The sequence below is a fragment of the Ranitomeya imitator genome, chromosome 8 (assembly GCF_032444005.1).
Source record: "Ranitomeya imitator isolate aRanImi1 chromosome 8, aRanImi1.pri, whole genome shotgun sequence".
In the NCBI taxonomy this organism is placed as follows: Eukaryota; Metazoa; Chordata; class Amphibia; order Anura; family Dendrobatidae; genus Ranitomeya; species Ranitomeya imitator.
The window spans coordinates 175,324,452-175,351,442 of record NC_091289.1 but is presented as its reverse complement, the minus strand read 5'-3'; the positions used below and the strand labels follow the sequence as shown (position 1 = coordinate 175,351,442).

General features: G+C 41.2%; 1 protein-coding gene across 2 annotated transcripts in view; it reads right to left on the bottom strand.

Moving 5' to 3' along the window:
- Positions 1–26,991, bottom strand: part of AGBL4 (AGBL carboxypeptidase 4) — a 1,562,854-nt gene that overhangs the window by 707,594 nt on the left and 828,269 nt on the right. For both annotated transcript variants that reach the window (XM_069737949.1, XM_069737950.1), the window contains exon 5: positions 20,252–20,468. In XM_069737949.1, the coding sequence (XP_069594050.1) occupies positions 20,252–20,468 (217 nt within the window). The remainder of the gene's footprint in view (positions 1–20,251; positions 20,469–26,991) is intronic.

Sequence of the window (26,991 nt, the reverse complement as noted above, 5' to 3'; positions counted from 1 at the left end):
CTGTCTCTCTTATTTTACATCTACAGATGTGCACCAGAGTGTGTGCTAATTACGTGACCTATCACATGATCGATCAAAGGGGGTCATGTGACATATCACATGATACAATTGGGGAGGAGCACGCCTTCTAAACTGCCCGGGGCCCTGGCTACTCTTAATCATTCCTTGTGCATGGGTCACATGTTTCTGTGTCGTGACATCATCTACGCATAAGGAAATAAAGATTATCAGTGAACTAAGCAGTGTCAGAAATTATCTCTACAGATTGGCAATGCCCCCGGCAGGCTGTTGCCAATATCATGTCTCCTGAGTGACCACATATAGACACATATGGCAAAAACAGTTCTGAACAGATTGTTACAAAATTGTGTTTTTTTTCAGCGGTCATCTCAGGCCAGTGATCTTAAAATGACCAAACCACTGCACGACCAGCTCTATCCTTACCTACTGTATCCTCACCCATCCCTTGTAGATTGTGAGCCTTCGCGGGCAGGGTCCTCTCTCCTCCTGTACCAGTTGTGACTTGTATTGTTCAAGATTATTGTACCTGTTTTTATTATGTATTCTCCTCCTCACATGTAAAGCGCCATGGAATAAATGGCGCTATAATAATAAATAATAATAATAATAATAAGAGAAAAAAGGTAAGAAAAGTCAAATCAAATTTGTTTTCACATATTCGAGCATTGGAAGTCCAGACATGGTCAGTCAATATATTTGTGAGATATTACTCTCTCTTACAAATACGAGAGTTTTATCTGAAATGTTGGAGTCTTTCCTAATTTTAGTAAATTTTACAAAAGGTTTCAGTGTCACCTAATGTTTGGTAAGCGGTGTCCTCATGTCCTTTCATTGGAGACGTAATAAGATAACTGCGATGTGGATGGCTTTAAAAGCAGGTTAACTTTGTTATCCAGTGCCATTTGCTGAAACCTAAACATAGATTACGCAATGAAATGCCCATTAAGCTGCAAAGGTCGCAGAAAGATTTGTATCAGCTGAATAAAATTACGTAGGTCTATTCTAATACATTTTCCACATTCTGATAACACAATTAAAATGGAAGATGCAGCCGCTCATTGCTCTATCCGATTAGGAACCATCCAAGCAACTCTTGGAGCGACTCGACATAAATAAGTGGCGCGTGTACTCCATTTAACTATTGCTACAAAATCATAAAATGCGCAGCTTTATATTTAGTGGATGCTTTCCTGAAACGGAAAGTACTTGCAAGCAGCATAATACAAAGAATAGCAGGTTTACCCAGAATCCTTTGCAGCAGGCGGAGCTATGCAAATCATCTCTTTCCACCCCAGTCTAATCCACAGCGCTTGGAACCGCCAAGCGTGCAATGCTGCGGATTAGTTTCTAAATTTACACAGCCAACCAATTCCTACCTATGGACACGTGTTTCGGGCTTTAGGCCCTCATCAGCACAGGGCTGGAATTGGTTGGCTGTATGGAGTGGGGCTCGGTGTGTAAATTTAGAAACTAATCCGCAGCATTGCACGCTTGGCGGTTCCAAGCGCTGTGGATTAGACTGGGGTGGAAAGAGATGATTTGCATAGCTCCGCCTACTGCAAAGGATTCTGTGTAAACCTGCTATTCTTTGTATTATGCTGCTTGCAAGTACTTTCCGTTTCAGGAAAGCATCCACTATGTATTTCCTTTAAGTAGAGGGCTTTTCGGTCTCTTTCATCCCGCTACATTTAGCCCAACTTGGGTCTCTCCCTAAGGTGGCTAGCATATATGTATCGCTTGCTCACCGAGCCCCACTCCATACAGCCAACCAATTCCAGCCCTGTGCTGATGAGGGCCTAAAGCCCGAAACACGTGTCCATAGGTAGGAATTGGTTGGCTGTGTAAATTTAGAAACTAATCCGCAGCATTGCACGCTTGGCGGTTCCAAGCGCTGTGGATTAGACTGGGGTGGAAAGAGATGATTTGCATAGCTCCGCCTACTGCAAAGGATTCTGGGTAAACCTGCTATTCTTTGTATTATGCTGCTTGCAAGTACTTTCCATTTCAGGAAAGCATCCACTATGTATTTCCTTTAAGTAGAGGGCTTTTCGGTCTCTTTCGTCCCGCTACATTTAGCCCAACTTGGGTCTCTCCCTAAGGTGGTTAGCATATATGTACAGCTTTATATTGTAATGCAAAAATAACAGTCTGTTAGAAAATAGGCTCCATGGTCAGTCAAATGTACCTGAGTCCTAATGCAAAAAAAAAAACGCTCAAGAATTAGGTGCCATTTGTCGTACTGGTTCCTTCCCATCTTCTGTAACAGAGGGTCATCTAGACCCCATCTGGCCTCATGGGCTGCATGTTGCTGCTTTTGTCCTACTTTAAAGCATGATTACCAACTCTTCTCGAACATTCGAAAGGCTCCAGGAAATAGGTGAGACTTCCAGGACTTTAGGAGATGTTATCAAATCCTCAGATGTCATGCCACGCAATGTTTGCACTTCATTGCACTGCCGGCTCCGGGATGAAGACCGCAGGGGAGGAGAAGAAGAAGAGCATCACTGTTCATTGCAGTAATTTTAGGTTTTCTTTTCTTTTATTGGCGCAAATGAAGAATGAATGAACTGGAAGGGGGGCACTAATGTTTTATGGAAGCACAAATGGGGGACATTACTAAGTGGGACCACTATTATTATTGTGTGGGGGCACAAAGAGTTTCTATTTAATAATGTGGGGACACTATTACTACTTGGAGGCACAAAAGGAAATTATTAACATGTAGGGGAACAAAGAGGGCACTATTGCTGTATGATGTCGCAGAGGGGGCACTATATACTTGGGATTGTGCTGAAGGTGTACTGTTAATATTGGGAGACAAAAGAGGAAAAACATTTTTGCAATTGATGTGCTAGGAACAAGGGAGGCATTACTACCTAGGGAACTTTGGATGGATATAGCATTATGTGGTTTGCATAGAGATGGGGAGAGTTCTCGGAATAGTGATGAGCCAAACATGTCTATGTGTTACATTCGGCAGAGATGAGTCTTGGAGGAAGTCTTCAAGATGGTCTGGGCTGGATGGAGAAGACAACAATTTCAATAGGAGAGAATATCACCCACCGATGAGGAACCTGATTTGTCTGTACAGAATATAAATTTAGGATAATACTGTTATCTGCCAATATACGATTACAATATGGTGGTCCAGCGCTGACCTTCAAGGGTACTTGCACAATAAGGCGACACTTGACTGCTGCATCATCACTCAACAATGAGAGCCGCTAAAAAGCATTAAGGCAAGGATGCTAATGCCCAATCAAATCATAAAACTCTTTATTAATCCAGGCAAGAGACAATAAACAGACCCATATAGTAAAAGGAAAAACAAATGCTGAGTATACTACAGTACATTACTCAGAAAAATAATTAACAACCTTTCCAACATGGACTCCGACAAAAAAAAGGAGTGCCAAAAAAATTCATGTAAGTCAAATATAACTAATATCTAGATAGGATGAAAAGGACATAGTTCTGTATAAAAAAGATTGTATAGTACAGCTGACAACACAAATTATGGACCCATCAATAAAGTGCAAAGCAGAATATAATTAGACATATCATAATCAATTCATACAACCAAGTGGTCAAGTGGGAGCCGCTAGTTGGATTTTTCCTAAGTTGGATAAATAATTGTCCCATGTATCTGTAGATACCACTGTTTCGGGGGTTTTGCGCTTCATCGGTATAGGGAAAATGATTATTAAAAGCCCTCAACCATATCTAAAGTGTCGAAAACGAAAAAAAACTACTTTGCCCAATATGGGAAATATTTTAATGTGTTAGAATCGACAGGCTTAAGGCTTCCACAAAAGAGAAGATATCTACATGATTCCATTGGTGTAAAAAATACCATGTTTACCAAGTTAGCACTAACTCACCAGGAAGACTTGTGGCTGTGAAGAGTCTTCCATATGCTTCTCTCACTCCAAACAATTAAGTGTCATCGACTGAACAAATCCTGGAAGATGCGTCAGACACAGCGGCATATTTACTCACACCCTATTAAAGTGAGGAAAGGCCCTGACCAGCCTTCTGTCTGTTTTATGTAACAAGACTGACAGTTTTCTCAGAGAAAAGTACTCAACATATTGAAGACAAAAGTTAAGAGTTTGTTGAATAATTCCAGCATAAAACAGCAGATCCCACTCTGTATTCTACACTGCAGAGTCGTCATTGGAAATAGATAGGAGAATGATGAACTTCAGGTCCCCACCATCACATTCATTAATGGAATCAATAAGTATTGTTCCAATTGGTAGGAGCCTATTTGAAATTTCGAGACAGAAACAGAAAAGCATATTTTTGTCATGGGGGGTGGGGGGGTGTCTATCAGTCTCAGGGACCTAAACTTATTTTTATTTCATATACAACTGAATGCAAACTATTCTAAACTGTCCATACACTATAAATGTTGGGTGGCTGGGCGTTCCTTTGATCCCTATACACATGAACACGTTGTTTTCTTGCGACCTGTCACTGGATTTTATTAATATTAACTGAGTGCCTCTTTCAGTTGCCACTGCTCCATGATTCTGGAACAGTTTTTCTTTTTCTTCTGTGCCCCTCTGTTCCAAAGTTATACCCCTTGACAATAAAGATTTACTTTTCTCTCAATTGGACGTATACCACAGAAGTTCTCTGGGCATTTGCTTTTTCTCCTCTATGACTCTGGCCAATCAAAACACGGCTCACAGAGAACTTTTGTGTTACATAGAATCATAGAATGGTAGAGTTGGAAGGGACCTCCTTGGTTATCCTAATTAGTTGAAAGGAAAAGTACATCTATATTATCAGGGGGCATAATTTGGAACGAAGGGGCACAGAAGAAAAGAGAAACTGTTCCAGAGTCAGTGGAGCAGTTGCAATTCAAGGAGCTACTCAGATTAATCTAAACAATCCAGTGAAAGGTTCCCTTTACGGCAAAAATGTTTTGGCTGGCAAAGCTTTTGTGTGGCCCTAAGTTCAGAGTTATGGAAAGTCATCATGTTCCATAGTCTTTGTATTAGGCCTCTGGGTTTGGTTGCATGAGAAATGATTATGCTAGTGGCGCAACGTTTCCATATGTCACAACACTAGGAATTTTAGAGTTTGGTTTACTGTAGTAAACAATGTTGCAGTGAAGTCAGCAAGGTCATGAAGCCGAGCAAGTGAGTTTAGATGTAGTGAAAAAATCTACAGCAAAATTAACATGTGTTACATATGGATTTTATCCTTGATATTTTTTCACAGCAATCAGCTGTGATAAGCAGAGAGCCCCGCAGTGCTACCCTAAGGAAATCGAATCATTACAAAGTGACCATTAAAATCAATAGTGTGTCCTTGTAACACACAGATGTAATAGATCTTTCAAAGCAACACATACTCTTTGAAGTTGCTCTTCTCTCCAGTCTAAGAACACAAAAAAATGTATTTTTCATCATAAACACTTAAATATAGATACTAGAGTTGACGTGAATAGATTAGCCAGACCCGGTTGATCGACCGCAACAGTAATCTTTGGTCGCTGGATGAGAGGCCTGAAAGGTGCCTCTTACCTCCCTGCATCTGCGGTTCTACTTTCAATTAACTGGCCTTATATGTGTCATTGCACCAGACCAGCTAATCAAAGAAAGAGCCGCGGATGTCGAGAGGAAAGAGGTGGATCTTAGGGCTCTTATCCAGCGACCAAAGAATACTGTTGCGGCCAAGGACTGGGGCTGTGAATCAATTCACACAAACTCTAATAGCCACAGATATGTGTAAAGGTAAAGCAATACTTAGGAACTCTTCTGGACCTCTTCAGGAACTCTACAGGACAGTGTTCCCCAACTCCGGTCCTCAAGAGCCACCAACAGGTTATGTTTTCAGAATTTCCTTAGTATTTCACAGGCGATGAAATTATTGCCTATGAAGGTGATGCAATTTTCATCTGAGCAATACTAAGGAAGTCTTGAAAACATGACCTGTTGGTGGCTCTTGAGGACCGGAGTTGGGGAACACTAATCTAGGAGGTTCCCAAAAATGGAGAACTCCCAAACTACAATAAGAGTCAGCGAATTTACTCCTATGCTGGGATTTGAAATCATTAGATGGATGACTTACAGTGGGGGAAATAAGTATTTGATCCCTTGCTGATTTTGTAAGTTTGTCCACTGACAAAGACATGAACAGTCTATAATTTTAAGGGTAGGTTAATTTTAACACTGAGAGAGAGAATATTAAAAATAAAATCCAGAAAAACACATCAGCTAGAGATCAAATAATTATTTCCCCCACTGTACATCCAAATTCACAGGGGGCATGGAAAAGTGTAACCTAATCCTAAAAAATGATGTGGCTGTTTTGGGAAAAATGTTAGACTCTGCAATCAATGTCCTCTCAGAAGATCATTCTAAAAAAGTTTACAAAGCTCCAAGACCCGATGTCACGAGCGGGTCACATCCTCCTGGGAGATCTGGGGTTAGAAAATCACTATGTATTTTGAATTGCAGATCATCCATTTAGCCTGTGTTTGTGTTTCATATTAAATGGGTTCCTTTTCCTCTGGTGCTGAAGAGGTTTACAACATTTTCTATGCTGGTTAGAAACTTTCAGCTCCATCTCACAGCTGTTCCTGACCTGGTCATTTCCTCTCCCTATAAATTCAGGACAGTCCTTCTCTTCCTTGCCAGTGAAAGTTTTACTTCCTAGCTCCTTGGAGACGCTGTGCTGAATTGTCCTATTCCCATTTGGTTGGTACATTATTATCCTTTCCTATATACTTCTTCACTTTTGGTGAGTGTTTGTATGTTTGTTGCTTTCTGTTTTTATTGTTATTCTTGCTTGTCTTGCGTGTTTATACACTAGCATTTCGGTCCCTGGCCTCCTGGAGGAGGGGACAGCTTAGGGAATAGCAGAAGAACAGTAAGGCTGGTGGCCCCAACCTCCTCACCTTTAGAGGTACCTTTGGGAGCAGGGGTAGTTAGGACCACAGTCCTAAGGACGGTTCACGGCCCCTTTCCTTAATCACGAACAGTCACAGCGTGACACCCGAATGCAAGATCTTTGATTGAGCCTCCACTACCATGCTTCACTTGGTGTCTTCTCATGTGGCAGAGATATTGTTGGGCCACATCAGGACCCAGGTGAAGCTTTAATGTCAAAACCTTACACATTAGATAACACTCAAATTAAATGGATTATTCTCATCCTAATGAATGATTGTTGGCTGTTTTTGACCATCAATCAATGGAGTAGTTCAAAACACTGATGAACCTGATGGATCTGTTCACTCGATGGTAAGCTCTGGATGCATCATTGCCTCCAAAAATTCAATATTGGCCAATGCAATCTGTGATATGCCATGTCATCGTTCCATTTTCATCTAATGTGTATGGGATCCTTGTACTTACGCTATGTACGAAGCATTCACGAACTTTCCGAAAAAATGAACATGAGCAGTTTGGTGACACATTTGACATCTAGTGAACAAAATCTCGAGTATTAGGTTCCTAGTAACATAAGACATTTTCAAGAAAGCAAGACGGCAAGACAGAATAATCTGTCCAATACTCCAGGATATCATTTTTTATAAGTTTACTCCCTCCTTAAAACTTGGAACATTTCTTATTGCGTTCTGACCGGCATCCTGTTTTGCGAAAGAAACAGTATAAGAAGCAAACAAATAAAAAACAAAACACGGATGTTATGAAAGAGGAATGACACAAGCTATCCGTCTTCAGGCTCAGGCGCTGGCTGCTCTGGAAGGAAACCTGTTCGATATTAGATGGCCTTTCACTTGTACAAATGATGCCACAGCAAGTTTTTACCAAGTTATAAAAATTGCAGCAGCACAATAAATTGTAAGACAAAAAAAGGAGAGAAATTCAATTTAACAAGAAACGTGTAACTTTTCACTTAAGGAGCTCCTACTTTCAGGACCAGGCAGAAGGAATGGGCGCTACATCAAACATCAATACCGTATGCTGCTCCTACAAGATTGCCCTCCGAATCAAAACTATATTTTATAACCCCCAGGGAAATTTAGTACAAGTGTAGCAAAATTTCCTTTCATCTTGCTGATAGCTGTTTTTTTTTTTTTTTTTTTTGCCGAAGCCAAAAAAGTGTAAAGATTATTTATATGGTACAACATATATTATTTTTTTTTTGCTTTGACAGTGAAGCATTTTGATAGCGGGACCGGACGTGCTTTTGTATTCAAACACGTGCGAGGGGGACAGATGCTGAGCTGATCGATGAGAAACGTCCATATTCCAGTGGTTTTATAGCTGCGTGAATTTATGCCTCCAGCACACATGGAGACCCGGAATGTGAATATATTGGAAGGCAACATGCTGTGTGAAAACACAATATGCAATGTAAAAGAAATATATACCCTGCTTATAAACGTATTTTACCCTAAATGGACAGTAAAATATAAGGAGGAGGAAATAACATGCGAGGAGGCATTCTCTGCTATATTTTTTTCTTCAAAAAGAATAAAAACAATTACCTATTGGCTTGTCTTAGAATCAAATGTATCACTGCATGATGTCATAGAATAGAGGAAATATTAAAAATGATGTTCTCATCTATGCCAGGAGCACACCTCTCCCCTGCATCCTGGCTTTCTGCTTTCCAAGGGGCAACGCGCGCCTGCCAGGGGGCAACGCGCGCCTGCTTTTTTGACAGTTCAGACCAGCAACATTGTTGCATAAGGGTGCATTTAGACTGCATTTTGGTTTGGTACCCATTTGGTGGTCTCGTTGAGGCTTATGTCTGCAAAGCGGGATTCAGGCATGTGCAACGGGGCCATAGACTATAATTATGCCGGCAGAGTGAACTTGCGCATCATTTTCACGAGAGGCGGACACTCAGACATAGTGGACTGCATTTGAGTGTCTACCTCCAGTAGGTGTACACGCCCGGAAACGATGCACGTCAGAGCATACGTTCACTCAAACGGCACCGTCACAGTCTATGTCCCCGTCGGCGCACACCCGAATCCCATTTTTTGCGGTGTTCGGATGTAAATCTTGACAATACCAACGAACTGGTTCCAAAACGCATTGTGAACGCACCTTAACTGATGCGAAGTGGGCAATCTCCGATACTGCAAGTGGTGGCAGCACTTGCTCTGAACATGGCCGGATAGGGTGTTAACAGTGCACTCCACAGACTCGGGCAGCTTCAAGCAGCGCTTACCAGCTTTATAGGGAAGAGCTTGTAAGCACAGCATATGTTCGAACACTGCAGTTAGACTGCAAATAATAAGTACATTGCAAAGTTGCTTTTAATTGTAACCATTTAGGAACATGAGAATAATGTTTTAACGATCTCCATGTTGACGATAGGGTGTGCTATAGCAATAATAATTATGTGCCCCATGATGGGTTCATGCCACTATATTCCACCACACTGCGAAGGAGAACCTACACATGCATGATCCTCCCAATCAGTATGATCTTTACCTACTTGTTTTCCACCATTGTGATATCTAATAAGAGTGTACCATTTTTACGCCTGCCAGGATTGGGTGTATTCCAATGTGGGATTGGGCGTACTCCTGGTCAGGACAGCTACTGTCACGCTGCAGCACTGCAGGTAAATGCAAACTCCACTAGATGGCAGCAGAGTGGAGAGAGGGATGAACTCCTGCTCAGAGCAGACAAGCAGAACTGCAGCGAAGCTACCACCAGGTGGCAGCAAAATAGTCAGACAAGCCAGGTCGATACCAGAGAGTAGCGTAGTACCAAGGGGAATCCCAAACACAGTCAGAGAAGGGCCAAAAGGTCAGTACCGGTCCATAGCAGAAGTACCAGAAGTAAAAGACAGAATCAGGTCAGAGGCAAAGCAGAGTCGAGTACCAGGGAATCCAAGCACACAGGGACACACAGAGTCGGGGCAGGAAGAAAGGAATGAGGAGACAAGGGCAAAGATAGCTAAATGCAGCAGGACATATCAGGGTTTCACCAGAGCCCGCTACACATGCCGTAGGCAGGAAATATAACCAGCACTGCCTGCAGGATACAGCGCAGAGAAATAGCAGACCCGACACCGTAAGGAACAAGAGAAAGTTAACCCCTGACATGAAAAGACCAGGTAAGGAGAGACAAGACCCAAAACCAGGTCTGGATCATGACAGCTACCTCCTGTATGGTCAGCTAAAGACTATCGGGAATACAAAACAACATCAATCAATATCTGTTACATCTAAATTTCCTACAACGTCTTTAATATTTTAATAAATAAAGAAAATCATACATAATGTGCAGGATTTAACTATCATTATTTACTTAGTTTTTGCTTACAAATAAAGCAGATAAAGTCTGCAGCAGCATCAACATCCTGAGTGCAAACTCACAGTACGGCTTTACTTGTCATGAGGTTCCTCTAGATGATATAAACTACATGCTTTGAAGGGAATTTCCTAGGACTAAAATACTAATCCTTGCAGTGGATTGGTTGTAAATAGTGATGAGTGGACCCGTGAAGGGTCGTGTTTGACCATATTTTAGTCCAAAGTTCGGTCCGGGTACTAAAACTGTACCTGAACCTGAACCCCATAAAAATCAATGGTAACCTGAAATTTGGAGAAAGAAAATCTCCCTCTCTCTCTGTCTTTTTCTCTCTTTCTCTTTCCTCCCCAGACTTACAAACTATAAAACAGACCTCCAGGAGAAATCCATCTTCGGAGTACAGCATCGGGTACAATCTTCGAACTTTACAGTTCGGGTTCGCTCATCTCTAGTTGTAAATATAATCCAAACCCTGTTAAAGTTCTGCACGCCCCTTCATTTTTTTTTTGCCAGTTATGGCGCTGTGCATTTGGCAGTGCAAAATCTGTCCCATTCACTTTAATAGTAAATGAGCTGCAGTACCTGAGAATGGCCACTACACGGTGTTTGGAGCAGCGCTGTTCTTGCTTACTTCCAGCCTTCCAGCTGCTGCAGAACCTCCTAATAGATGATTATGTGGGGGGTGCTGGATAGTGGACCCCCATTGATCTGAAATCGTTGACTTATTAAAATCCATATTGCCTTAAAATTATTGGCTCATAATTACTACTGAATGCTATTTTATTGGATAGAAAGTGGCCCAAAATTGGTCTGCGTCCACGCCTGGTGAATGGGGGTGGAATATTGAAAGCCATTGAAAGTGTTTGACTTTTCTGTTGGGGCTATCATCAACCAGCAAGTCATCCGATAACACCCGGCGTATACGCAGCGCCCTTCATAGCAATGTTGCTAAGCCAAAACGCATCGAGTACCGGCTAAGCTGTTAAAAATTAAACACTCGGACCGAAAACATTTAAACTGTTCTCTTTCATGAATTTCAAGGGCTTTCATTTTTAATCATTTTTTTTTTCTCCAGCTACAATCATATCTGCTTTAAGGGCACAAAGGATTAATGAAAGCAGACTCCGGCAATGTGACCTTTACTTTGCATTAAAAATGCTTACTTGAGCAGTCTGCGGAGGACCCCGAGAGCGGATTTCTGCTGAATACTAAAATCTGATACCATGTCATGTTTCACATCGATTTGTTCATAAAAAACGGGGACGTTGCTCTATAAATTCCCTTCGATTGAACACTAAAAAATATATATATATATATATATATATATCTTTTGTATTCAGGGCAGAGATCAAACAGACGGGAAGTTGCAGCTGATATTGCGTAAAGTCGGTGAGTTCCGCGTCCTAGATGAGAAAGGCGCCAAATGAACTGTGGTTACACCAGATGTGTCTCCGTGCAGTTTGTCACAGTCGCTCAAGATCAGGATTAGGAGATGCTGCAATTTTGTCGTAGAAAAAAAAAAAGTCACACATTTATTGAAAAAAACACAAGCAGAGTTGGATTAAATGTCTATATAGATATAGATTCTCCAATCTAGAGCAAAATTTAAAAAAAAAAAGATACGAAGCAACTTTGTAAATACGGTAATATTTAATGAAAATCCACTACCGTTTTGTGTATACAGCTCCTTTGCAGAGGTACGCGTTTCCATGAAATCTGGATTCATAGTACAATCCATTTAGCGATGAACGGATCTGACAAAATTTAAATTTGGGAGTTGGCGTAAATTTTGCCCAGGAAATACAATTCTCATCGAAAGCATTCAATGCAAGTCAAATTTAACCTATTATGCTTTGGGGTATCATCAGACCCCCGAACAAAGTAAAAGTACTGTAAAAAAAAAAAAAAAAAGAAAATTAATAAAAATGAAAAATGCTCACATCGCAGCTCAGCTCGTGCGGTGTCATATACGACTTGGAAGAAGAAGACATCATCGATGACGAAAAAGTAAAGAAGCCAGAAGGAGAAAGGTGGTCCTTAAAGGGAGTCTGTGGACCCTAAATGACTGGTCAAACCAAGTACAGATGCTTGGTGCACCCTTGGTGTGGCCAAATATTGTGCACCTTCCCACCTACTTATTTTCTGTCTATGTCCACCCCTTCTTCTTTGATTGAAATCTCTGGCCAGAGAAGATCGGAAGTAGATGGAAAACAAGTAGATGGGAAGGTGCCCTGAAATATTTGGTCACACCAAGGGTGCACTGAGAGGCTGTTCTTGGTTTGATCAGTCATTCTGTGCTGACACACTCCCTTTATTTATTTTTTTATCCCTTCTCCTTTCCTTGGGAAGATCCACAATACGGCACATGCCAATTTTTGATCAAAATGAATGAAAAAATATTCGGATCCTTGAAGATTTTTTTTGTTGTTTGCAAAATTCAAGGTGAATTCAATTTGTATCACATTGATTTGCTCACCTTTACCATCTATCTGTCCTCTACTTCTTCCCACCATATATTTGGCTTCCAAGAAGTTGTAGTTTTCCAACAGGTTGGAGCCCACGGGTTTTGGAAAAGTATTGAAATTAAAATGTTTCCTTTTCGGTATTGTCTACATTGATTTTACTCTAATCTTCATAATGTTGTTTGAAGACAAATTAGCAATCGAGAGAAGGAGAAGCCAGGAACGCGAGGACTGAATTATGATGTATGGTTCCAGCAGCATATATCATACAGGGCATATTTATATTCCCATCAGGTCCTCTCTTGACACTTCATTGCTCTGCCTAATCTGACTGGTAATGGCCCTTAAATGGATGATTGAACTGAGTTGTTACCAAGTGGAAGCCAGTCAGTAAAATATCATTGCTGCAGATATTAACCCTCTCGCCATCATGTTCTTAATTTGCTGCAGTTATATCTGTGTACAAAACATATTGAGATGTCCCCTTGCTTTTTTCAGGTTGACTCACCCTTTTCTTCCTCTTTATGCCTCAGTAATACCATTCTTAATAAAGAAATACATTTGTTCCATTGGTTTTTGGAGTAAAAGATCAAATTGTCAATACTTTCAGTCCATGACATCTCAATCCTATTTTTCAGCTTGCCAAAAAATGAAACACAATGAACAAAGGATATCTGTCACGCCAATTTATATATCTTTGTGACATAGATTAGAGGGTTAGTACCCTCTAAGGTTGGGTGACAACTTACGTATTGGCGGGGATCCAAATGCTGGTCCTGGAATGCCACGTAAGAGATGAGCAGGTGAACGTGCATATGGCCCCTACTCCATTCTCTATGGGGCTTCTGAAGACAGCAGTGTACAGGGCAGTCCAATAGAAACAGAACAGAGCAGTGGTTGTGGTGGTGTGTGCATACGTGGCCAGTAGGGATGAGCGGACTCGAGGAAGTTCAGGTTCTGGTACACGACCAAAACTTTATTCCAAAGTTTGGTTCGGGTACGAGAACTGTACCCGAACCCTATTCAAAACAATGAGGTCAAGAACTTTTGAGCTGGAAAATCTCTCTCACTTTCTGCTACGGACTTCCCAGAGAACTCCGAATATTGCAGCAGACTTCCGGGAGAAGTCCGTGCTCGGTGTTTAGCACCGGACACTAACTGTCCGGTCCAAACTCCAAACTTTTAAGTTCAGGTTCGCTCAACTCTAGTGGCCACCACTCCATTCTAACGTTGCATTCTGAAGAACAATTCTTTGGATTGGTGGAATGAGCTAATGTGTACATTCTCTGGAATAGACCCTCTCTCCATTACTGACATTATCCCTGAGAAATCTCTAGGGTCCATCCTCTCCTCCTTTGACCCAGTTCAATTGGCGCTACAAATTACTTTGCCAATACCAAAAGAAATGAGCCGGACAATAAGCTGGTATATGTGCAAAGTGTATGAGCAAATTCACACTGTGGCCATCTCACAGACAAAACCCAAGAAAAATTCAAGGTAAAACCAAATACGCATATACCCTACAGAAAGTAAATAAGTAAACATTAATAGTACATGTGAATAATATAGGGTACTTAGTTAGCATTATTCTGGTCAAAAAAGCATAAAAGCCATCTCACCGCAACTAGGTGTACCCATCGGGACAGTCGTATCCTATCTCTAGAGGTAAATCCTGACCTTGTATCAAACTATCTCAATATGAAGGTACTTCACCGGCAAGGAGGCAAGGAAGTCATCTCACCAGTGCCCAGCACATCAGCAGCAATCCACACCCTCTACGTTGGCATCACAAGCTCCAAGACACAGTGTTTCCAAAGGTTGGCTCAAGGTATATAACTTACTTTGGGTACCTAATGGCCCTTTTGAAACATGACACAATATAGGTGGTGGAAAAGTAAAGGAACTTTACAGTTTTTGCATCGAGTCTTCATCTTTTTGCCTCTGTCTTGGGTTTCACATAAAACAGTGATTGTACACGAGTCTAAGGTCATCATACTAGCGCACCATTGATGTTGATTAAGTAGAAATCTTTTGCCATTCAGGCCGCATTGATACACAAGTTGTTGTTACTTTATGGCAGAAAGTTAAGTCAGAAAACCCAAATGAAACGCTTTGCACAGCAAGCTGATTTCCCCTGGGATCGGATACATCAAGTAAGGAACTGCATCAGTTTAATGGAAGCGTTTCAAAAGGATGAAATAGTTCACTGATAATCAAAGATTTTTTTTCATTAAAGACATTTGTAATTATATTCTTGTTTTATTTAGTACAGCCACTTTAATGTACTGTACTACAAAAGGAAAATGAACACAGATAAAATGGGTGAGCCTGTCATTGTATTAGATCACGGCGGAGGCAGCAAGATGGAAGAAAAGCTTACAAACACATTCTCGAAAAACTTCTTCTAAGAGAGATACAATTAAAATTGTAATTTTATAATAGAATTATAGTGTAGTTACTTTTGACTACGGAGATACATACATGAGGCTAGATGAAGAGATTAACTGGTGCGTTTGAAAAGAACTGCTACACGATTCATTTGTTTTATTGTTTTAATTCAGGAGTTTTCAAAAATTTGCACCTTAAATAAAGATTTCTAAACAGCTTTAGTTTCATGAGTTTCATGTCAATTTTCCTTTTTTTTTGTCTGCTAATTCTTCTGGAGTTTTGGTGCACGGTGTGTGATTTGCCAGCAGCCTTCGAGTTTTGGGTGGTGTCAAAAAAGCCCCAAACTATTTTATTTTAATGGCTTTCAGCTTGATCTTGAGCCATGGCGACTTGATGGATGAATGATCTGTAGGAAGATCGATCTTGTCCAAGGCCAGAAAGGTCCACCAGGGTCATCTCCACCGTTATCCTGATAATATCAAGCTATCGGGTCGCTGGTCTTCCTCTCCGCCTTGTTCCTTCTATTCTTCTGACCATGATGTCCTTCTCCAGTGAATGCTCTCTTCGTACGATGTGTCCAAAGTTAGGGAAGTCGTAGCTTGGTGATCCAATGCTTCCACTGTCATGTCTGGCATAATTTATTCCAAAATTAATTAATTTATTCTTCTTGCCATCCATGGTATTGATAACTATCGATCCCAAAATTCTTAGGGTGCATTAAAACAGCTATATTGGTCAGTTTCATTCCTCCAAAGCTTGGTTGGCAATCGAGTACACTTCCACTGTTGTAATAGTAGCCGCCATTGGAGCTGGAGATCCCTATACAACATACCTCTCCGTCCAGACTGAAATCTTCTGCCTGTGGCAAACACTGCCATATGTGCTATGACACACAGCACTGGACCATGCCCGTGTAAGTGACGTCTGCTATGATAGCACATTTATTGGGGATTTATGTTATCAAGGGAAAATGTAATGCAAGTGATTACCTCCCTGGGCTGGAAGATAAGCCTAGTTGATAGACTCACCAGGTCAGGTGGATCTTCTAAGCCTTAGGTCTGGGTCGTTAAAGTGATTGTCCTGTCGAAATTGATAAGTCTGCAGTCACTCAGTGCGTGCGCTGCGGGGATTCGACGGTTTCCGAGCCAAGACTGGAGGGTATGTATGCCTTATACATACTCCTGGTCAGAGCCCGTCCAGTGGCCTGCCACATGACTGGTCAGGGCAAGTGTATGGAGACAGGCCGCGCCGACTGGTCGGGAGTATGTATAACCCGTACGTACCCTCCGGTCCCGGCTCAGAAACCAGCAAATCCCTGCAGCGCACAGTGCATGCGCTGGGGGGATTCATAAATTTGCAGTCACACATAGTGACTACAGACTTATCGATTTGGACTGGACAACCCCTTTAATGCAGCAGACAGGAAGGCATGTAGGCAATGAGGACTTGGCACACACAGGAATCTCTGGAGCAGCAAGATGGATGAAGTGGAACCCAGCAAAGGATGAAAAAAGGTTGAAAACACAACAAGCACAGATAATGGATCAAACCAAAGTTGGAACACTAGAGCCTCAATCCCAAGGAGTGTGTCTAAATGGACCTTAAATAGGTCTAAGGAGGTATCACTGATCCACATCGGATACAGGTGAAGGAAATGGAGCCCCGGATACCTGCACAGGTGTGTAACAGTGATCAATTTACCAGCCTTAGTACTGCTGGAAAAGGATCAAATTAAAGAGGAAGCACATTAGGCTGATGGGAGTGTGGATGAAGTACAGGAATATAGATAACAGTGGAATGATCTCGTGAAGATTAGTCTACAGATGTATTTAAAGGGAAGTTATCATCATAAAATATCCTATGGCTTAAATCAGATTTATTATGTTAAAATAATATTTTTCCAATTTTCTGTATCATACTATCCGTATTTTAAAAAAAGTTAAAAAAAATAAAAGTATATGTATAAATTTTCACACAGACCACGAAGCCTAATTTTAATTCAAACAGGGGGTATGAACAAGTGGGTTCAGTACAGTGAACACATGGACATAGGCAGTAATAGACTGACACGAACCTATTGACTTATAGAGGATAGCTTTCTGAGAATGTTTTGATCTGGGCAAATGTTAAAACGGCTGACATGCGCCGGAAAATCTGTGGGCTCACCGCCGGAGCCCACAACAAAGCGAGGGTGTCCGACATCGGCGTATCATTATACACAAGGTCGGAAAGGGGTTAATGGTCATCTGAGGGTGGCTCTGGTGCTGAATGTACTTGGGCAAATCATCAAGATCCGCTGCTGGCAGATCCTGTGAAATTACCTGGCAACAATGTAACAGATTTGCTGGAGACCATGGGAGCATGTTTAGGCTCACCATAGTACGAGCAACATTTGGCCTGGTGTTGTATTGAAAAATATCTCCTGGGACACTTTCAGAGTACCTTGTGAAATATTCTTCATGGCGTTTTCCACACGTTTCACTGATGCTTCATCAGGAGTCATTGGTGGGTGAGCCTGTACACACGTACCTTTTTACCTACTTGACCTTTTACTTCCATACTCTTGTGCATTATATATATTACTGCATTTCTATGGGACTATTTGCAATAGTGTTGCCCCCATTATGACTATTTATTTCCTTCTTTCTTTCCTTAGATTTTTTATATGATTTCTGACACCTACTTATTATTTCTATTTGTAATTTATTTATATATATTTGTTCTTTGGATGGTTGCTCAGACATACAGTTTCTTTGTCCAAGTACTTTGTTATAGTAATTTATATCTTCAGAAAGTACTCCATCCCTTTCCTTCTTTTAAGCTCACCGATCTTCCATATTTGTTTTTTTTTTCATGTTAGTTATTTATTTCATTAGTTCTTGTCTTTGACCAAATATCCTATTAAAGATTTGTATTTTTCGTATTTACGCCTGTCCTAGAACTTTTTTCTTTTTTGTTAATTCTTGTATCTCTTGCGCAAATAGGACAACTACCCTGCTTGGGGTTACAACAATTCTATCCATTCAGATATATGACCGAAAGGCGTTGACTCTACCCTTGAGTATAGAACGATGAATTGTTTAGATTGCCTAATATACTCACCTCCGCGACCAGAAATTGCGAATCCAGACCCATAATGCAGTGCGACATTATAAGGTAGGGGAGGGGGATCTGAGTGCACCGTTCCCTTCTGTCTTCTCTACAACGCAACACATGTTCTGACTGCTCCTTCTTTGCTTTTACCATTTTGACAGAGCCTGTCACCACACAATCAGCAGCAGAGGCGCAGACGGGAATGTGATATAATTATCTTTTATCATTTTAAATACTCTCCTTCTAGAAGGAAAATGCAGAGGGATTTCATAGGAACGGCATTGTGAGAATATTTAGTTGAAATTCAAAGTGATGTGCGATGTTATCGGCACCGTTCATTATGGGTATCATCCCATTACATAGCATGAAACAACTAGTGTCTGTATTGTGCTAAAAAAGCAAAGCATCTGTCTGATTTCGGCAAGAAAAAAAAAACAGATTTGTACCTTGCTTCAATGCAAAACAGATAGACAGAGCAAGCTGCAGTATAAAATCCTTAAGAAAAAACATGGGAGACAAATATGTAGGACTTTAAAGGAGTTGTCCAGGCTTGGCGTATAAGTCTGCAGTCAATCTACATGACTGCAGACCTATGAATTCTTGGGTGACAGCGTTGGGTGGTCTTGTGACTGCAATTATGCAAATTGCATACTTCTGGCCACAATCTGACTAGACGTATATGTCTAGTTGGCACGTGATCACAAGTGTACAAATTGCATACTTGAGCCTGCCTGCTCCCGGTGATGGTCCTTCAGACATCCAGACAGCTCATGCACTTCCCGCTGTGAGGATTCACTAAAGGTACCGTCACATTTAGCGACGCTGCAGCGATCAAGACAATGATGCCGATCGCAGCAGCGTCACTATGTGGTCGCTGGACAGCTGTCACATAGACAGCTCTCCAGCGACCAACGATGCTGAAGTCCCCTGGTAACCAGGGTAAACATCGGGTTACTAAGTGCAGGGCCGTGCTTAGTAACCCGATATTTACCCTGGTTCCAACTATCCCTGTCCCAGGGGTACTCTTAATGGTAGAGAGGCCTGAGTCTCTGACCTTACTATGTTCCTTTTAATGCCTGGTCTGCCCCCTTCCCCATCCCATGGAGCCTGGGACAGAAATGTAATGTGAACAAGACACAAAAGACAAAACAAGGGACCACAGTAACCCTCTAGCATACAAAAGCACCAAACAACAATAGGGATGAGGATAGGGACAGGGAGGAATAAATTAAATGGGAACAGAGACCAGGAGATAAACACACACATACAACATAACACCTCTTTCACTGGCAAGACAGACAGGGTGTGGCCAGGTTTTATAGGAAGAAGTAAGGACCCAATCAGAAACAGCTGAACATGGAGCTGCAAGTTTCTGACCAGCATAAACAGAGTCGTTAACCTCTTCAGCACCAAAGGAAACCAAATTCATTTAATATAGGACTTAAACACACAGGTTAAATGGAAGATCTGTGATCCACAGTACACAGAGATCTTCTACCCGCAGATCTCCCTGGTTGACGGGACACACTTGCGACAATAAGAAGATTCCATAAGAAGTTTAGACTCAGGCTGAAGTTCTTGTATTATGCACAACAAAACAGCAGCAGGTGAAAAGATGATTCTGAATCATGGAAGAAGAAGGGAGGGGTTACATGCATCAGAGTTAGACGACAGGGAGACACATAGGACAAACTTCAGAAGGCACACCTGATTGCATAATCATATAACAGCAATAGTACAATCATAATACAATACTGTATGGTTCAAAAGTCGTCAAACTTGTTTATGTGAATTCCAATGGTTGACCAACCAGAGTCAATGTTTCTTGACTTAAATGTTTTGTTGGGAAAACCCCTTTAGACTTAGATAATAACAGATCAGATGACAACCTCTGATGGAAGAATAAGGTCATAATAAGATTTTTGTATTATGGTATGATCTTTAATACTGTATTGTAATGTAAGTGCCAAAATAAAATAAAACAATAATATTAGGATCAAAAACGAATATCACGCCATAGGTACTCACCACGCTTAAGCCAAGCAGCTCTCTTTGTACGTAGTCCAGATTCATTCTGTCGAGGTTTTCCAAGTAATGCTGCAGGCGGGTGTAGGTGTACGGGAAACAGTAAGCAAACTGGTAAGCATCATCTTCGCGGTCAAAGCAGAAGGCAAAAGACATGACATAGTTTTTGCGATGATCTGGGCACCGATAGTAGTAGACATTTTTGGAAGGCAGTCTCTGCCTGCAAAGAAATAAAGGAACAAAGTTTAAATAGTAATTTGGTTTTATAATAGTCACAGCTCGTGGCGAAATGACTGGCGCTGTTTGTGGGGCAACATGTCACATAGACACAGGTTTTTTTACAATCTACAACAGCGAGAACATTGTGGAAAAGTTTCTAATCTACATCTAAGGCAATCTTGCTTCTGCCAAAAGAGTAAACTTTTGGAGGGTGCATTGGTGCAAGACATTTTGTCAATTAAAGTGAACCTGTTAGCTGATACATGCTGCCCAATCCACAGATTGCATATATCAGGCACTGGTTGCATGAACTCAGCCATGTATGTTTGACTCTGAAGCGCTGCAGGGAGGAGCTGTCAGGGACCTGCCTGTCCGACTAGTCTACAACACGGCTCGGTCCTCGGAGACTGTTCATGTATGTTTTTCTCTGAAACGCCGCAATGCAAATGCTGAACCTGTGAACATACCCTTGGGCAGCAGTTTAATTGGAGCATAAGATCCTTTAATAAACCTTATTTGCTGAAAAATATTAACATTTTAAAGAAACACACCTGGGAAAATGAATATGCCCAATATTGCCAGCCACTGCCCTCTCGGAGCCCTCATTAGGTATTACAGAGTGCTCGGGTTTTTCTTGATATCTTCTTTTTAATACGGACTATAGATTTCCACCCAAAAATTGTATTTCTCTCCACTAGATGTTCACACTGAAAATGTTAATTCATTTCCATAGAAGTAAACTATCATCATCTTAATGAGCAACCTGATAACGAGGTCATGTATTACTAAGTAATGTAAGAGATAAACCATTATTTCTTATTTTTAGGGACTCTATAGCGACAGGATCTGTTCCGCAGGACTGGCGCATAGCAAATGTGGTGCCAATATTCAAAAAGGGCTCTAAAAGTGAACCTGGAAATTATAGGCCAGTAAGTCTAACCTCTATTGTTGGTAAAATATTTGAAGGGTTTCTGAGGGATGTTATTCTGGATTATCTCAATGAGAATAACTGTGTAACTCCATATCAGCATGGGTTTATGAGAAATCGCTCCTGTCAAACCAATCTAATCAGTTTTTATGAAGAGGTAAGCTATAGGCTGGACCACGGTGAGTCATTGGACGTGGTATATCTCGATTTTTCCAAAGCGTTTGATACCGTGCCGCACAAGAGGTTGGTACACAAAATGAGAATGCTTGGTCTGGGGGAAAATGTGTGTAAATGGGTTAGTAACTGGCTTAGTGATAGAAAGCAGAGGGTGGTTATAAATGGTATAGTCTCTAACTGGGTCGCTGTGACCAGTGGGGTACCGCAGGGGTCGGTATTGGGACCTGTTCTCTTCAACATATTCATTAATGATCTGGTAGAAGGTTTACACAGTAAAATATCGATATTTGCAGATGATACAAAACTATGTAAAGCAGTTAATACAAGAGAAGATAGTATTCTGCTACAGATGGATCTGGATAAGTTGGAAACTTGGGCTGAAAGGTGGCAGATGAGGTTTAACAATGATAAATGTAAGGTTATACACATGGGAAGAGGGAATCAATATCACCATTACACACTGAATGGGAAACCACTGGGTAAATCTGACAGGGAGAAGGACTTGGGGATCCTAGTTAATGATAAACTTACCTGGAGCAGCCAGTGCCAGGCAGCAGCTGCCAAGGCAAACAGGATCATGGGGTGCATTAAAAGAGGTCTGGATACACATGATGAGAGCATTATACTGCCTCTGTACAAATCCCTAGTTAGACCGCACATGGAGTACTGTGTCCAGTTTTGGGCACCTGTGCTCAGGAAGGATATAATGGAACTAGAGAGAGTACAAAGGAGGGCAACAAAATTAATAAAGGGGATGGGAGAACTACAATACCCAGATAGATTAGCGAAATTAGGATTATTTAGTCTAGAAAAAAGACGACTGAGGGGCGATCTAATAACCATGTATAAGTATATAAGGGGACAATACAAATATCTCGCTGAGGATCTGTTTATACCAAGGAAGGTGACGGGCACAAGGGGGCATTCTTTGCGTCTGGAGGAGAGAAGGTTTTTCCACCAACATAGAAGAGGATTCTTTACTGTTAGGGCAGTGAGAATCTGGAATTGCTTGCCTGAGGAGGTGGTGATGGCGAACTCAGTCGAGGGGTTCAAGAGAGGCCTGGATGTCTTCCTGGAGCAGAACAATATTGTATCATACAATTATTAGGTTCTGTAGAAGGACGTAGATCTGGGGATTTATTATGATGGAATATAGGCTGAACTGGATGGACAAATGTCTTTTTTCGGCCTTACTAACTATGTTACTATGTTACTATTATTGTAGATGCATTTACAATGACTGGATGCAAGTGGCACAGCACTTTACTGGAATTATTCCCATAAGCTTGGCATAAAATGCACAGACCTGCTGAATAAAAGAGACTTTGATTTGCTTTTTATGTGTTTAAATAGTCAGGATCGCTCTTCTCTGAGTCAGCAGATCGTGTGGTTCTCAGGCATGACTGGGGAAATGCAGGTTGTAACCCAACCGCGTTAGAAATGTAAATATTGGTTTAGGAAATTGGCACTGAACGCTTTAATTTTATTCGACACCTTCCATTTATCTGCCTGTGTAATGCATATTGTAAGACCCAGACATAGTTATCCTTGCAAGCAGAAAGCAGGGACTGAGCCGAAAGAGACGGGTTCTGAGGACATTTCTTATCTCATACGCTCAGTACATAATACCTTGCTAAGTCTTGAAGGGGTGTATCCACCTAGGTCAATAACGGCATGTCGATAGGATATGTTGTAAATGCCAGACAAATGAGTCTCACTGCTTGGACTTGCATTTTTCTTGAAACAGGCCTTGGCACGCTGACAGAATGGAGAATTGAGGGTCCCAGTGGTCAGACAACCAACTGTCGGACAGTTATGGCATATCCTATACATATTCCATCTTTGTCCAAGATGGACCAAACTCTTTACATCTGGGTCTCTTCCTGTCCAAAATATTTTATTGAAAACATATTTGGAAAGGCTGGACAGTAGAGGTGACTGTATTGTTTCAAATTTAAATTCATCAAATTTTTCCCCAAAATTTAATTTGCAGCAAATAACATCATGTGGATCTCAATATTGGAAATGGGATAAGAGAGACAGAATCTAGCTATGTCATACATATCACTAGTCCTTCTCCTGACTGTCCTCCACTGGGAACTGCTCATCTCCCATGACCCAGTGGTGCACTAACCACTACTGTACAAGGAATGCTAATCTGCTTGATAAACTGGGATGTGATGTCATAGCTGTTGGGCATTATGGGAAAGTCCTCTTGGCCAAGAAAAACTACATTTGCTCGACTTTGATGCTTCTCCAATGAGGGTGTTACATTGCCCTCTATTGTGCTGAACATCGGTTTTTGCAGGTTGCCCGGCGTGGCTCACACTTGTGTCATAGGATTGATATTTCAAGAAGTTAGTTTGGTGTGCCCCACCTTCTGTCCACACAATGTTTAACTTGCTTCATTCCCTGCAGACTTCTACATCCGTCCTGCTGCTCCTAAGATTCGTCTTCGCTCCCCTTGTGCCATCCTGATAGCAATACCAACACCCGGGGTCCATGTACCCACCTGGACTTTGGCCTTTATGAGTCAATTTCACAAGATGAACCTAATAGCGGAAAACAGTGCTGGGCAAGGCATCTTTTGCAAATGTCAAAATGTTCACAATCACATTGAGCAACAACCTTTAGGAAAGTCGACTCGAACACAGACAGACAGTCTAGAGGAGTGAGGCAGAGAGAAGATGCAGGGACTGTCCTCGGACTAGTCATCTTAGATGTATGGTCCCCAGATGGCTTTTCAAAGTGGTTTTCTAGGAAACGCTGTAGCGTCATGTCTGTTGCCATCTCTTGTCAGATTTCCTTTAAGGTGTTCATATAACTTAGACAGAAGCGTTGGCCAACAGTTCTATCTCTCGACTCCCCCATACACATGCACTCTGGTTTCTCCAATCTGCATGTACTTTTCATCAGACCTGCTGGTTAACTCATCTACTACGTTATGCATTGCAAACTGTTATCTAGAGACTGTTGATATCACACTGCAATTATCTCTGCAAAACTCCTGTGCTTCTTAAGACTTTCATCCACATCTGGTTCAGACCTGCTGTTTAACCTGTCACGTGCTCTCTAGTGTTTTCTTTATATTCCTGGCTCTGTGTATCCTGCTTTGCTTGTCCAGCAAAACTTATTGTCTAGGTCCTCGATGCCTCACCAGATGAGACCAAACAATATCAATTCCCTAAAATCATTCTTTAAGGTTCTTTAGCGATTGTGCGTTGTCTTACAAAGTATAGAATTATCAGGGTTGCTTACAAGACAGATTATGTCTTCCTGGAGTAGAGCTATTTTGCATAGTTTTTGAACTACTTGAAGTCTTCACTTTAGGGAAGAGTCAGACGGTCGTATAACTCGGATGAGGATTGCAACGCAATGCTCGGACTTGTCTTTAGCAGTCCCTGAATTGCGTTGCGATTCTCGTCCAAGACATTCAACCATCTAACTCTTCCTTTAGTCTTGTGGTTGCCAGATTACCAAGAGGAACAGTTTGACATTTCAGTGATCCAGCAGCCTTGTGCCTTTAGTTTTGCATTTTCTTTTAAACCATTTTATACTTTGCAAAATTTACTTTTCTGCTGTTGGACAGTTTGAAAATGCTTCTCTATTTCAGCCACTCTAAGACATGTATTTTCAATTTATTTTACCTTTCAGCGCAGAAGTTAAACATCTGCTTTATTACCCATCATGACACCGGCTCTATCCCTGCCTTTGGCTAAAGTGTGCAAGTCTAGTTCCCAGGCCATCTGGCTTAAATATTTGTCTGTCATACGTGTGACTCGAAGGCATTTTCTGTCTTAACAGTTCTCTATACCGCTGTGGAAAGAAAATCTTATTTATTAAGAAAAAAAACTGTGAACACTTTAGGTAGTCGTTCAAAGACGAAAACAGTAATTCAAAAGTAAAAACAACATATTGCAAAGTCAAGTTCAATAATCCAAAACCCAGGAGATCAATATATCCTTTTTTTATTTCATTGCAAAATACCTTAAAGGGGTCAGACATTTTTATTTATTCATTTTTTTCGTAAATGTACTGGGAACGTGATTTTGTGGCTATTGATAATATCTAGGTATAACAGGTTCTCTTCCTGTATTTTCTAATATATCTTCCTCACAGACGGCACAGCTCTCCTGACCTCAAAATTGTCATTAATAGGATCATGTGATCAGACCTGTCCAACAGCCTCCCCCAATCAATTAACAGTTTTATTTTAATTGGAGGAGGCTGATGGGCAGGTCTGGTCACATGTTCCTCCATCAGTAGCCATTGTGAGAAAAGGTGAGCTGTGCATTTGGTGAGAAAAGAGAACCTGCAATACTTATCTATTATTAAGTGCCACAAAATCATGTTCCCAACAAATGTGTTAAAATAAATGTAAAGTGATCAACCCCTTTAAATGTAACCTAATCCTATAGAGCCATATTCACACGTTCAAAACTTGGTCAGTATTTTACATCAGTATTTGTAAGCCAAAACCAGAGGTGGAACAGTCAGGGGAAAAGTATAATAGAAACACGTCACCACTTCTGTATTTATCACCCACTCCTAATTTTGGAAGGTCCGTAAAAAAAAAAAAAATTAAAATCTTTATTAGAAAAATATTCATAAAAATCATTACAAGTCTTAAAAAAAATCATAACCCCCCATGTGGGAATAAATTATGGGCAGACGCGTTTCAAACAACAGTTCTTAGTCCTTGCAAGTCCTTTCTGTGCATATAGACTAACAAACAGGCAATCTCTGCAAGTGTTGCGAACAGCCGCGAGACATGCAGCCACGGGGACTAGATATTCGAGCATGACGAAGACACTCGATTAGCACCCAAGAATGCTTGGATAACACCATATCTGAGCACATTTCCTCATCACTAGAGATGAGCAATCACTAATCTCAAAGTCGGCATGAATGCTGCACATTCGGATTCGTGTTTGGATTACTGAGAAATTTCCTCAAAATTGGCAAAATTTGGTAAATGATTGAGTTTCCACAAAGGCTGTTTTCTGATCGACAGAAAAGTTACTGCCGGTAAGATCATTACTGTCGGTCAGAGTATTTGTGGGGTCCCTCTGTCAGATGTCAAAAGGTCAGCAGGCATCAGCTGATGACAGAGTACTACTCCCATCAGCCTATGCCTGCTGTCGCTAGTAACAGCAGGAGCAGGAAGCGGCTGATAGGCATAGTCATTTGCCAGCGCCTCTGCTCAAATTAAAGACAAAAATAAGTTGAAATAAATATTGAAATACAAATAAAAAACACAGTACATACTCACCTTACACCTAAACCCTGAAACCCTTGTCTTCTGTAAGAAATAAAAACACCATATACTCATCTTAACGCCTAACCCCTGATGCCTTTGTCACCTGGAGTAAGGTTTAATTTAGAGTCAATAATGGAGTCTGTGACATTATTCAAATAA